The sequence below is a fragment of the Thunnus albacares genome, chromosome 8 (genome assembly GCF_914725855.1).
Source record: "Thunnus albacares chromosome 8, fThuAlb1.1, whole genome shotgun sequence".
NCBI lineage: Eukaryota > Metazoa > Chordata > Actinopteri > Scombriformes > Scombridae > Thunnus > Thunnus albacares.
Window position 1 is genome coordinate 9,028,644 of NC_058113.1, and position 14,397 is coordinate 9,043,040.

Genomic DNA, 14,397 nt, shown 5'->3' on the forward strand with positions numbered 1-14,397 from the left:
CAGAATCTTAGAAGTTACAGGGGGGCGACTGACTCATAAGATGTTTTGAATAATGGTCAGTATTGACATACTAATGATTTCCCTTTGATATTTAGATCCATTTGTTTCAATATGAATTCCAGTTGTGCTGGCACATGCTATGATAATATGGAACAATTACTATGAGGTTACACACCAACTTTAGCTTTAATTTAAGAGTGTTTACATGTATAGATAAACCATGTAGGGCATTTTAGATATATTTAAAGTTCATATTGTATGTGACTGAATGTTGTATATTGCAGATTTAAGAGATAGATCCAAATATATCAATACTTAGGCTAGATGCAGGCTAGATAAAATGGTATTTACTATTGCAGACAAATATGACTGAACTTTAATTTGATGAGCAAGTGGTAAAGGTAAATGGATGTTTTTGTTTGTTTTTATGTTATTTTAATATTCTCCTTACGTAAATTAAATTTAAAAAAAAAAAAAAAAAAATAGTTTCATATTATTACTATAATAACTGTTCTTGTTTGAACTAGTATGTAGATGTGTTTATTGTGTTGCCACATGCCTTCATAAACGCTGCATTCCCGGTGGTCACGTGATCAGCTTTCTGTCTAATCACGTTGTTCAACTGACGTGACGTGGGAGATTCAAAGTTGGCAGCAACGTCTCTATCCGTCCAGACTCGACTCCTGTCTTCATCTGCGGCTTAAGCTTTTAAAAAGCATATAAAAGTTATATATCTCAATGTTTTCATATGAGTGAACAGGATATTCATCATCAGAATGGAAGGCAGAGTTATCGGACCGGGTCCATACAGGGCGACAAAGCTGGTGAGTGTGGTAAAGTTAGCGAGGCTCAGTCAAATGTGACATTGAAAAGCTTTGAGCTAAGTTTTACAATGTAACTTATGTGTAACGGTACGTTAGTTAAACTTTTCTTTATGTATGTATTTTATGTAAAAGTTTAGCCTGATAGTTATTCGATAGAGTTAGAGTTATTTGATATTAACACCTTAAGGAGGCGAAAGCGACGACGTACTTACTCGTTAAGGGGAGTTTAACGCAACGTTAATTAATTAGCTAACAGTTAACGTTGCATGCAGTTAATGTGCATCTGTACTTTTCTTCCTAATGTAGAGAGTTTAAGTGTCATCGCGGCAAGGAAAGCTCTCAAAACATCACAAAAAGTTTGTTAGCCTTTAAAAAGAGTCGTCGAGTCACTTACAAAAACAACCTTTTGGGGACAAAACGTCTGTGTCACAGTAACGATGCTCTGCTTTGCCCCTGCAGCGGGTGCACTGTGGTATCATAAACACCAATAACAGCATAATGCTCTAAATGCTCTATTTTTGCTGTTCCTGTGTCAGAAATATTTAACAGCAGTGTTGTTTTTCACATTTCCGATCACTCTTTTCACAGGAATACGCCCTTAGTGTTTACATGAGCAGTAATTGTATTACTCATGTGTCCCGAACTGATTAAAGATAATGATAATGTGTTCTGTGAATATATGGGCGCTAAGAGCTAATTTCCTGATTCATACAGAAGCATATTTTACACAAAATCCACAAAGCTTTTTTTCTCCAAAATGAAACCCTGGAAAAAAGACAGCATTCCACCTGCTGCCCCAAAAAGGCTTATGACGGAGAGACACACACACACAGACAAACACCTAACTCCCTTCTCCCAGTGGTTGAAGGCCAGCCTGGATTTTACTTCTCTTGTGTTTTTTTTTTAATTTCACATCACATGTGTAGCTCTTTTCAAGGTACAGGCCAGCCAGAGTGAGCTTTTTATGATAACTGCATCTGCTTCATACAGTGGGATACTCTCCTGGGTTGTAATGACCTTGGATAGTTCTCCTTTTCTGCTTTTATCTGCTGCTTTTATTTTTCTCCTCCCCATATGGATACTTTGTGAGATATGATAACCTCTGCATCATCCAAAACATAAGAGATACATACTGTAGGGTTCTAGTGATATGTGCCTGCTTTTATAGTGAATGGAGGATGATGAGTCCTTTCAGAACTTGCTGTGTTTTCAACAATGTAATTCTCCCTAATGGTCTTTGTCCTGCATTTTCTATTAGAATTAAAACAATGTACATATGTGAATGTAACTGAATATGGCCTAGATCCTTTGTGTGAAACTTTATCAACAATAAGTGAGTTTTATATCCACCATAAAGTATAGCAGGTGATCGTTATGCAAACAGATTTGTTATCAAAGTGCTGCAATACAAATATTCTAAGAAATTAATGTGCAGAATCCTAAATGGAGCAGTTTTTTTTCTTTTTTTTTTCCTTTTTTTATCCTAGTTGGCTGTATAATTCTGGGGAGTTTTTCCTTATCAGGGTGGGGAGTCTAGAGGGTGTTGTATGCTGGACAGATTGTAAAGCCTCTTGAGGCAAATCTTTGATTTGTGATATGGGACTAAATAAATAAAATTGACTTGACTCACATGTTGTTGGATGTATCCCTTTTTGGGAGTATAACTACAAAAATGTCCCAATCAGCAAACTAACTCATGTCATTGAGAAGAGGAACTTGGTGTTATCTGGGCGCTGTCAGAACAGTAGCTTCAGCAGAATATTTATAGGCCATATTAAACAGTATATTATGCTAGACTGCTTGGAACACTCAGTAATGATGTATCAGTTCTTTCGATTACAAAACTTACTTACTTTTCTAATCATAATAATAAAGAATGAATGAAAATACAACAAATGTGGGATATCAAACAGCAATAAATCTTCCTCTGTCAGATACACATATAGATGTAGTTAGGGTAAGGATGGCAGCTGTTAAATCTGACCATAACTACTTTTTTCACTTTCTACATTCAGCCTTTCTCACACTGCACTCTTGTATTTCTCCCTTTTACAGTGGAATGAAACCATTAAACTCTTCCGTGGAGGCATGCCGCTGAGAAGGCACTGGGCGCACTTCCGCTACTATGATTTCAGTTTCACGGGATCCGAGGCTGTGGATTATCTTCATGAGTTGCTGAAACACAATGACAACTTTGGGCCGGAGGTGACTCGCTACCAGACTTTGCAACTGCTGAGAAAGTTTCTTAAGGCCCATGTTATTGAAGACATCAAAGGACGCCATGGGACAGAGGACTTTGAAGACAATGGTCACCTGTACAGGTACTAATGAAATAATGTAAATTATTTCATGAATTGTCATCTCTAATACAGTTACTACATTATATGCAGAGATGTGCTAATATCTAAATTTGGAGAAAGGATCATCTCCCATTGTGCAATTTCTGTTTCTTAAAGGGAAACTTCAGTATTTTTCAACCTGGACCCTATTTTCCGTCTTTTTGTGACTTAGTGACTAATGGGGACAACATTTTTAAAAAATTGGTTCAGTATTGAGCGAGAGAGCTGCAGCCGGCAGCTGCAAAACGGGCTGCAAATCCTTTGGGGCAATAGTGCCCTGTAAGTGTTCGTCCACTAAAAGTGCTTGTTTTTGTCACTGACAGGCTCAGATTGTTATTCTAACAACATTGTGGAAAGGACCATACAGAGAAATAAACATTTTTCTTTACCTTTCGCTTCATCCGGTCTGCTTGTTATTGTGTCTGACCAAGTCTCGCTCAAGGAGAAGTCACATTCTGAAATCCCGCGAGAGTTGACTTGTTGTCGAAATCACCTAAATATTCAGCCACATGACTTTGAAAATCTTGCCTGATAGGGAAAGTGAGTTACTCGATTTACTAGCTTGGTGTGGCATTTTACTTGCCCCAGGCAATCGAGCAAGTCTTATTGTTGAACCATGTTTTCTTTTTCTGATGTATCTGGAAAAATCCATGCATTCAAATGCTGACCTGCATACTATATGTGTTACCATAGTCACCAAATGATTTTGCATTTAATGGTTATACAGCCTAAAGATTGTGAGAGCGCTTTCTTAACATTTTATGATCAGCAGATGGACGTTAAAGTAAATTGGCTTTTGAATGCCAAAATCACATATCTACTATCATAAAATGCTGTGGTTGGTCTCTTTTTGCTTTGGCACAGCGAGTCCACCTGGAAGCAGACCAAGACTGACTGAAAACGTGGATCTATGTCCGCTTCCATGTGGACTCTGGTTTTGGCTGCATCAGCGTTTAATTGATGACTTTCTCACCTGTTCAAACTAACGGAATTTAACGGGCAAAAGCGCCAGAGTTTGATTGAACTGAACGAAACAGGTTAGGTGTGAAAGCACTCATAATTTCTTGACAGTCAGCCAACATTTCCAATCATTTGCCTCAGCAAGAGTTCAACAGCAATTTGAACCGGTCGTGCTCTGGTAACATAGTTCAGTAAAAATGAGAAGGATATAGAGGAAAAACATCACATTTCGCTGATCACTTAATTTAAGTGGTAAAGTTCAGAGTTGGCCTGGACTTTTCTACCTGGCCGTTTGTTAAAAGGCAATTTAAAGCTTATGTAGTTATGGAATAGAGATGGAAAAGGTGTGACAGGTTGTGTCTATTTATCAGTGAAGAAAAGTCTTCTGCATCTCCGGCCATGAGATTTGCCAGCTACTGGGTGTTGTTGCCAAGCCCCCAGGAACAGCACCGGGCTTTGAAGCCAATATGACTTAGTGGTCGAACCGTGTTATTGAAACATCCAGGTCTGTCACGTGATGCACACTGGGCCAAAAAGCATTTTTCCTGCACACAATCACGGGGGAAAGGAGCGGCTGTAAAACAATGGATACATTTTTTTGAGCGTCATAACCCCCACAGAATGACTTGTTTCACTTTTCAGAATTTGATCCATTCAGTCCGATAACATTCGGAAAGTCTAGAAGAGCTGCACAATTGAATTATTTTATCCCCATTCAAGTTAGTGGAGGGCTAAATTGGAAGTTAGCTGGCTCCGCAACATTACTGCGCATATTCAGTGGGCCACATACCCCCCCCCCCCCCACAAGTAAAGCCAGAAGTTAGAAACATTTTTGGCATATGCGCCAGGCGAGCAGTTCTTACTGGACTGAATGTCTGCCATTTTCGTATGACTATAGTAGAACGCTGCAGTCATACGTTATCCTCATAAAATCCCTTTGTTTTTTGTGAGCATCATATAGCCTTCTGATACAATATCAGGCACTTGTGTTTCATATGAAATACTTGCTGCAGATGTGCTGCAACAACGGATTAATGCTTAACATATACAGTAGATAATTTATTTCAATTAAACAGTCCCCAACCAACTCTACAATCCGCTGTCCACAGCTGCTTTATACTGTGTGACAAACCTCTCCTTCAGTTCATTAAATCCCTGCAGCATCTGGCAGCAGGACCAATATGTTGATAAATCCCTCCAAGCCTCCAACACTGTATCCAGTTCTCTTTATACATCCATGGCTGTTACTTGATATAACAGAAATCATTGCATGCTCTCTATTTACCCTTTCCTTACTCGGCTGATCCCAGTGCTGTTGTCTTTCTTTCCAGGTTCCCCACATTGTCGCCCCTGAAGTCTTTTCCAGCAAGGCAACTGTTGAGAGACAGCAGTGACCTGCCAAGACTCATTCGCTGGGATGACTACGAAGAATTACCACAACAGGAAAACATTGCACCCCTGAAGTCTGCTGTCATGGTGAGAAAGAGACAGAGCTGTTTCAGCCCCTCCTGTGCTTGCATAGATTCTTGCTGTGCTTGGAATTTGTAAGCAAACTTAATAGAAGAGCAAATGACAAGACCGATGAATTTAAATGTAGCCCCTGTTTCAATTACCACTGTGTGTCATTTACATCATTCTGCACTCAAGTTTATACAGTACTCAAAAAACAAAGCAACAATGCAATGTGGTATACGAGCCCTGCAGTAAATACAATGTTACAAAAAAATATTTGAACCACCACACCTTACAATGCAATGCCCTCTATGCAAGTCAAGTCAAATGTATTTATAAAGCACATTTAAAAACAACAACAGTTGACCAAAGAGCTGTACAATCAAAATGGCAAAAGCCATAAAACAACACAATAAAAACACAAAGACAGACAAAAAGACAAAGAAAGGCAACTCTCATACTGAGTTAAAAGCCAAGGAATAAAGATGTGTGATTTAAAAACAGGCAGTGTAGGGGTCGGCCTAACATGCAGAGGCAACTGGTTCCAGAGTTTGGGGGCTACAACTGCAAAGGCACATTCTCTCCTGTGCTACGACCTTGATCCTGGGACAACCAGAAGCAACTGGTCAGCAGACTTGAGTGACCTTGATGGGACGTGAGGTTGTAAAAGGTCAGAGAGAAAGGTTGAAGCTAGCCCATTTAATGATTTATAGGCAAACAAAATCAAACATACAGGGAGCCAGTGAAGGGAGGCCAGTACAGGGGAAATGTGCTCTTGTGTGCATGTTCATGTTAAAAAAAACGAGCTGCAGCATTCTGGACTAACTGCAAGCGTGAGAGGAAGGCCTGGCTAACACCAACGTAAAGGGCATTACAGTAGTCAGGTCAGGATGAGATATAAGCATGTATAATCCTCTCTAAATCATATGCAAGGACCACACAAACTGCAGTGTCAAAAAGTACCGGAGAGTTAAATCAACACAGCTCAGAATGTCAACAACAAAAGCAGATGTTCAGTTTCACAAAAGTAGAATTTAGTTACACGGCGGTTGAGTTTCTATTTTTCTGTTCACTCAGTGTAAAGTTAACATGTCTCTGTTCCTTTTTGAACAGACTTCAGATTTGTGGAATAAAAGGCACAGTGTAGCTATTGGGGATGTCAATGAATGCAAGCTCATACGCAGGAAGGACATTACTCCGAAACAGGTGGACCATATCTGGAAATCAATGACAATTGCACAGTATGTAACCCCTTTACATATTATTCTCTTCCACTGTTCATGCTGTTTGTTGTTTATTCTCTTCAATATTTGATTCAACCACTGTTCCTTTAGGTTGCAGAGAGTGCTGGGCCTAAAGACATTGGATGGAGTGTTAAATCCAACACATGTGAAAGGCAGGCACATTGTTCACAATGTGTTCAGCGTCAATAAGACAGGCATAGTCATATTGGAGAACAAAGCCGGTATGGTGCATTAATTGGAAGAACAATTGCTTTGTTTTGACTATTATGTTATGACTCACCTATCTCCTCTCTCATCTCCAGAGGACATGCCCTATTGGGTGGTGTCAGCAATGAAATGCCTCGCCAACTGTAAGTACACATTTTCTGCTGTCTTCAAACATTAATGTTATAAAACCAAAAAGAACATCTCCTTTGGTTGGGATTGGTGTACCATGTGCTGGGACTGCAGCAGATACAAGCACCTGAAGGACATGAGTAAAATCTCTAAAATGATAGGATTTATCATTTTGGTAAAGTGGATGCAATTTTTGCACCTGATAGATATCTCACTGTGGGGTGAACTGTTTATATGTGAATATATGAATGTTTAACCTATTTCTGTGTGTGTGCACACGTATACTATAAAATCTTTCCCAGGGCCTAATGGCAATGAAACCAAACAGCCAGTGTACCCAGGTTTCGAGAGAGATGTGCTGAGAACAGTAGCAGATTACTTTCAGCGACTCAAAGAACCTCTGCTGACTTTCCATCTATATGAAGTCTTTGTCAACATTCTCAGTGAGTGCTTCATTGTACGGATACACCACTAATATTTGTACACTGCCGCTGAGAAAGTTGCTGGTGTTTATTTTGTCCAGCATGTATGTTTGTCCTCAGAGAGCATGACTCTCCTCTCCTCATATCTCTGCAGGCCTGCTGCAAGAGCCGGAGGTAGCCACTGAGGCTCTTCAAGTCAGCAGTCTCTTACTGCCGCCGCCCAACCGAAGACGCCTCCAGCTTTTACTGCGACTCATGGCCCGCGTCTGCCAGAATCCCCAACTGCCTCCACTCAATGACACCATCGCCACACGCACACTGGTACATATTCCTAACATAACATATCTTGTTCTTTTGGTTTGCGGCGGTCATACAGAATAGTTTTTTGGTAATTGTTAGTTAGTTAGTTAGTCCTGCAATTAACAGTACCTCTATAGCGCTTCTGATATACTTTTTTGACAACGTTTTAGAGGTTTTTGTCTGCCATTGTGGCATTGCTATATTAGATTGTGAGGTGAACACATCTGAGTCTCAGAGGAGGAAACAAAACAGGCAGTTCTATGTGCAGAGGGAAGCTGTGGGAAATATTGTTTGACCAGAGGGTCATTATCCCTCATTAAAAGTCAACTTTTTTGTGTTTTGGATAATACTTTTTACCTGGAAAAGGTGCTTTGGAATATGCAGTGGTCTGAATATACATATCTGTAGGATTCAACTGTAAAAACGCGCACAGCACCTAAGTGTTTTTTCACAGCTTCTAAGCCGAATGAACAGAAAAAAAACTATGCTGAGAGTCTCTACCACTTTCTGGTGTAATTTATGGTCGTGCTGCCTCTGTTCCCTGCTGTCTGTGTTAGAGTTTGACCAAGGGTGGGGCTCAGCTCCTCCATGCACACACACACACACACACATACATACATCGTGGGTGACTCGAGGCAAGTATGACTGTCCTCTCCGTTGGGTCATCTACTTGTGGGTCTTCAGATGGCTGCAGAGGCTGATACCCGATCCACATACTTTTAATGCTACACTCATTACTGTGCAATAAAAGCTTTGCAAGTAATAAGCCAATAAGAGTATTTTATCTGACCACCTGTTCAACAAGCATAAACGTAGAAAAGCGATATTTTCAACTGCTTTGTCTGTAGCAAATTGTTATAAACAAATGAAAGCTGTCTGTATGAAAGCTGACTAATTAACAGTTTAGCTTAGTTTGCCACAGATCTTAAAATGTGGCAAATTCCTGTAAACTACTGGCTGAGACGGCAGCCCCTCCTCTGTCTACCTGCAGCAGAGGGAGCAGGACAGAGGGCATTCTATCTAAACTTCACTAAGTATTTTGATGTCAGAAATATTATTTATTTTATTGACATTTCAGATTTGTTTCCAGTGAGACATTATTGAGTGTATATAGTAACTTTGCTGTTGTAAACTTTACTATTGCTGCTCTACAAAACAATATGTGGTTAGATTTAAAATATAAATCAATTCTAATATTGTTCTATTCTTTTTATAACAATTCAAGAAACCCCATTTCTTTAGTAATGAAAAAGAACTAGTATGAACCGGACCGGTCTAAGGGCATGGATAAGATAAAATCCTAACAATACCCATCCCTACAGCTGATTAGTGGCTTTAACCTAATTTTGGGAGGATGAGCAAATCGCTCTTCAAATCCCTTCACTATAAGCCTTGTTTTACCAATGTTATTTTTTGATTAGTGTTTTTTATGGCGCACAGTGCAATTACTCACAAAAATGTTAAGGATTACTTCAATAGTATATTTTTTTAAAGATCTGACCTTGGGCTCAATTTAGAGTCTCCAGGTACTTCTTAGCTTGATGTTTTAGTAGCACCTCAGGCTGTATTTATTATGCAGTCATTAAGCCATCTAGATAATACTACCAGACTCAAAAAAGATCCCATTCTCTAACACTGCATGCATACAAAATTCAACAGTTCACAAAGGTATTATTTTTTTGCAGGGCTGTTCTGGCTCTATTTGACCACTGCCCATCATGTCGTGTATATGTGTAGTTACAGTGTAGCTGGAAGGTAGTTTCCAATCTATCTCCTGTTCCCCTGTCCAGATGGTGCAGATGTTCTCCCACTGTGTTCTGGGCTCAGTAGATGATATGGACTTGGACGAGCTGCTTGCTACCAAACTGGTGACCTTCATGATGGAGCACTACAACACCATCTTCCAAGTGCCTTCCAAGCTGCATTGCCAAGTTGAGGAGCACCTGTCCCACCTTCGAAGAGTTCAGGTCAGTATCCTGCCTACAGTCCCACAGTCCGTGTGTGGAAAAATGGTGGTTACTGGTAAATTATATATTGATTAAAGGCACATAAAGTACACAACTTGCGTACATTTTTATGTTAATGTGAGTGGAAAACAGTCACAGTAACTTGAGGCTCTCGGTGTCACCGTGTTGAGTTGTGGGCACAACGTCCCATCTGGCAAAATGGACTTCTTTTGATTGGCTTCTGTGGTAGACTGAGATCTGTGATAGAGGGTTGCAACAAGAATACATATGGGAGAAGCAGGTCAGCAGCATCATTGCAGGATGATCAGGGGATATGAAATTAAATTCACTATATGATGCATAAATTCAGTTTAAACATTTATAAACAGTTTAAACAGCTCATAACATAAGAATAACATTAATAATAGTAAATGAGAGTGGCATCCTTTTTTCCTTTTTTTGTCACTGCTGCACTGAAACCTAATGTTCCAGCTTCTGGTTTGCATCTGTTGCTATGGGAAACACCATAAAAAGGCTTTTACCCACCTTTGGTTCCCACTGCTTCAAGCTAAACCAGTTTTATTTCATTCTTACACTGTAACCTTGTAGAAACTACTATTGTTTCTTTAAATAAAAAATATGTGCACACATAACATATTATAGAAAACGGCATGTGCCTTATTTTCCCTGCAGCATGTGGTATACAGATTTTCAATAGAAAACATCATTGTGGGCTGGAGTGATCAGTATCTCCACAGGAGCAGGCAGTAGTGGGATTACATATCTGCGGGAGGAGGCAGTAATGGTTGGAAATCCTGCAGGAACGGTTGGGCATTGGATTGAAAAACAGTCTCACGCTAACATTAAAGAAAGGATAGTTACTCATGACATTGCAGGAACAAAACTTTCACAGAGACAGAACCAATGACACAATTTCTCTTGCATTTTGCACTTCCTTTCGTGATCGGCACCGTGGAGCGAGAGGAGGTGTTTCTGAGATCTTCTGTCTTTTTATTCATTCATTTGTGCCCAGCTTGCTCATATTGATGTGTGCATGTGTTTTTTTTTTTCCTTTTGGCGGGCACATCAGAAAATGTAGAACACAGACTGTATTGACTGTGCAACACTGTTTGGCCTACAAATGTGGGATTGATTGATTTTTATCTTTGAGTCCAACAGTGGACGCATATGCTTACACATGCTGTGAATGGTAGTGAACTAAACTAAACATATTATTCATATTTACTGGTAGTCATATTAATTATCCTCATTAAACTCTTCTGAGGAACATGTAGGCATAATCAGCCACCCACTGTGGATGCTGTTACAGTTACTCAGAAGTTGGATCCCAAATCACCAAAATGAATCCTCAAAAAACTGCAATAGTTGACAACCTAGATTGAGTGTCACAGAAAGATGGGCCACATATATGTTCTTACTTGTAGCCAGGTAATGTCAGTAGGTTCAGATTACTGGCTATATTTTACACCATACATGCATAAAATGTTTGACTTTAGTTGTATTGTTGGCTCATAATAGGGCTAGTTCCTCAATCGCAGGAATTATTTATTGATGGTAAAGCAGTAAATCAGCAGTTCTAAATGTCCTTTTAATTTTTTCTCTTTTTTATTTATTTAACAAAACAATCTTAATCCAGGATATGACAGTTTGTGTCACAGCAATATACCAATATTTTCCATTCTGCCATATTTGTAATCATAAAGATGGTTGGCATTCTGAGTCCATCAATCCAACACGTCCTTTGTTTCTTCCATCAGATAAAATATGCAGGTTCAGATACAGACTTCAGCACATCTCCAGCATTTTGTAAACAGATCAGCAGGGTGGAGTCTGAGGAACAGAAGGTAATAGGCACCCAGACCCCCCTGCAGGAGCTGCTGGAAGGCCTGATTGCAGACAAAGAGCTACCTGCCAAGGACAAGAGGAAAAGGCTCAAACAGGTATGTTCATATTATTTTGAAAGTAGACGGGTTAACATTAAATGCACAGTAGATTCAGTGGGAGGTGTTTCCTTAAAGTCTTGATGGGCCTTGGGAATACAGCATAATCAGACTGATTTGAGCAATAGGCTGTAGGCATTTATTTGTATAGCCACTGCTACTGGACTATTCATTTAAAGGCACTAAAGGAAGACTGCAAATTGTAGAGCAAAGTGTAAAATTGGAGCGAAGGAAAATTGTGAACAAAGAGAACTTCAAAAAGGCAACACAAAGGATATTAAAAACAAATGGTCTTATGTCAAGAAAACAACTGTTCATCAAACCAAAGTGGTGATGTCTTCTAACTTTTTTAGTTTGACCAGCAGTCCATTAATTCCAAATAGGTTCACAGGAAACAGAGAAATCCAGGGTTATGTCAGCAGTTGGAATCTATCCAAAAATATCCAAGAGTGCCAAGGCCTTGGTTCAGTAAATAAAGCTCTAAACCCAATATCTGTTTGAGCCTGGGGATTTATTCTCAACCTTGGGGACACATATCTGGAGGGCAGCCCACTATTCTGTCTTCCATATTTGTGTAGGGGTCCAAGGGGATGTTTTAATATTTTAACATATACTGTACAGTAAATATGCATTTCCTCCCCTTTTCAGTTCCAAAAGTCTTACCCAGAAATCTACCACAATCGATTCCCCACTGAGGAAAGTAAAGCTGCTGTCATACCTGAGAAAACTCCAAAACTCAAACCTCAACTCTTCTTGTTCAACATCAAGAAACCCTTCCAGCCCTTCCAAAGGAGCTGGAGCTTTAGGGCATGATCTGCCACCTCTGACACATCCACACTGTATACACATTCAAACCTCAGAGTTATGAGACAAGGAGGAATGTGGCTGTACTGTTGCTCTTGGCCACACTTTTGGTTGCTCATGGTTGACTTCTACAGTTAGTATTTAGAAATAATACATTTGACTTTGTAGCAAAAGTACTCTTAAAAAAGATAATAGTTTAAAAGGTTAGTTCATCCAGATTATACAGGTACAGTTACAACCACTGAAACAATTAATAAAATACTGAAAACTGCTAACAATGGATATGGATGGATGAACTGACGCTTTTAAAAGGTACATTTCTAATTATTGTGTTGCTAGAAAACTTGAACAAAATAAAGGAAACAATGATCCACTAACATTAAAAAAACCACTGATGTTTCTTAAAATCAACTCTAATGACTGTTCTAAAATCGTGTGTATGTTCATTTTTCTACGAAGATATGTGTATGTTAAAAAGATCTCAGTAGAGTTTCCAGTAGCTAAATTGAATGAAATGCATTTCAAAAATATTAACGGGTTATTTGATGTTAACATAGGTAGTGAAAAAGATTTATATTGATCTACGGTTGTATTCTGTTACAGATATATAAAGATGCATTTCTACATGGGTTTGAGAGGCACAGTGTTGGTACTAAATGACCTTCAAACAGATGATGTAATTTCATGAGCTTGACACTAGTAATGCTATGAAATTTTATTTTCTTAAACACTTTCTGACATGAAATGATCGTTATAATGCTGTACACATAAATATATTTTTTGTGTTTTTCAGTTAAACATCAATGAACATATCAGGGGTTCACGTAGAAAGGGTGTGTTTGTGTGATACATGTTACATAATTGAGAAGCTCTAGTTGACCTTCAGCTGATAATTGTGTTCATAACTATAGAATCCAAATAAATGATTGTACATCTAAAAGACCCAGATGAAAATTGCTGTAATATTGTACAGCTAATTTAATCTGATGTGCTCTAAACTGTCACAGCCCTTTCTCTCTAAACCCTCCCTATACCTTACTTGATTGGTCCAATTGTATGTGCACTCTTGGAACACCTCATTTCATGTTCTTACTTGTTGGTTTTATTGTGTATATAAGAACTATTTACCTAATTGGTACATATTTCAATGTCTCATTCTCTTTCACTGTTTTCAATGTATTTTGTCATTTTCTATTGCCTGCTGTAGTGTCCTGTCAATCAGTTGTCTTTCACTTAATTTGAGACTTAAATATTTTTTTATTTTTATAATGATATTTTTGTATGGATCTTGAAAAATACTTTCGAACAAATGTAATAACTGCTGGAATAACTGTTACACTTGAATTGCTGCACTTGGCTTGCTGGAAAATTTCAACTGGATAAAAAGTTGATTATGATGTAGATTATTCACTAAAACGTTTAATTGGAAATTTAACTTTTTATCGTCCTCTTTTTTTTTCTTCTTCTTTTTTTTTAGGAATTTGTTGTGATACATTAGGTGTCATTTGATATTCTACACAGGAGAACAAATTTTGTTGTGACCTAAACATGAAAATAAACTAAATGCATCCTCCACTAGGATTAGGATTATTGTGTAATTTCCTGTGCATCATCATCTCCTGAAATACAAGAACATAACAAACACAGTTGTTTGTTTCTGGCCCAAGCCCAGTCTGAGAGAGCACATCTGTCTGCACATGTTGTCAGTGTGTTTGCATGAGGGCAAGACAGAATAGAAGAGACATGAAATAAACATTGATCCTGTGAAAAAATGGTTGTTATCGCAGGAAAAATCATGTTATCAGTTAT

At 38.7% G+C, this 14,397-nt stretch overlaps 1 protein-coding gene across 1 annotated transcript; it reads left to right on the forward strand.

Moving 5' to 3' along the window:
• Positions 1 to 621: 621 nt before the first annotated feature.
• On the forward strand, positions 622 to 14,161 carry depdc1b (DEP domain containing 1B). The gene is made up of 11 exons (XM_044360309.1): positions 622 to 824; positions 2,880 to 3,145; positions 5,455 to 5,599; positions 6,689 to 6,816; positions 6,910 to 7,040; positions 7,122 to 7,169; positions 7,458 to 7,598; positions 7,732 to 7,898; positions 9,668 to 9,844; positions 11,602 to 11,784; positions 12,433 to 14,161. Exons 1-11 carry the CDS (start codon positions 777 to 779, stop codon positions 12,595 to 12,597), a joined length of 1,599 nt encoding a protein of 532 aa, XP_044216244.1. The 5' UTR covers positions 622 to 776; the 3' UTR covers positions 12,598 to 14,161.
• Positions 14,162 to 14,397: the final 236 nt, after the last annotated feature.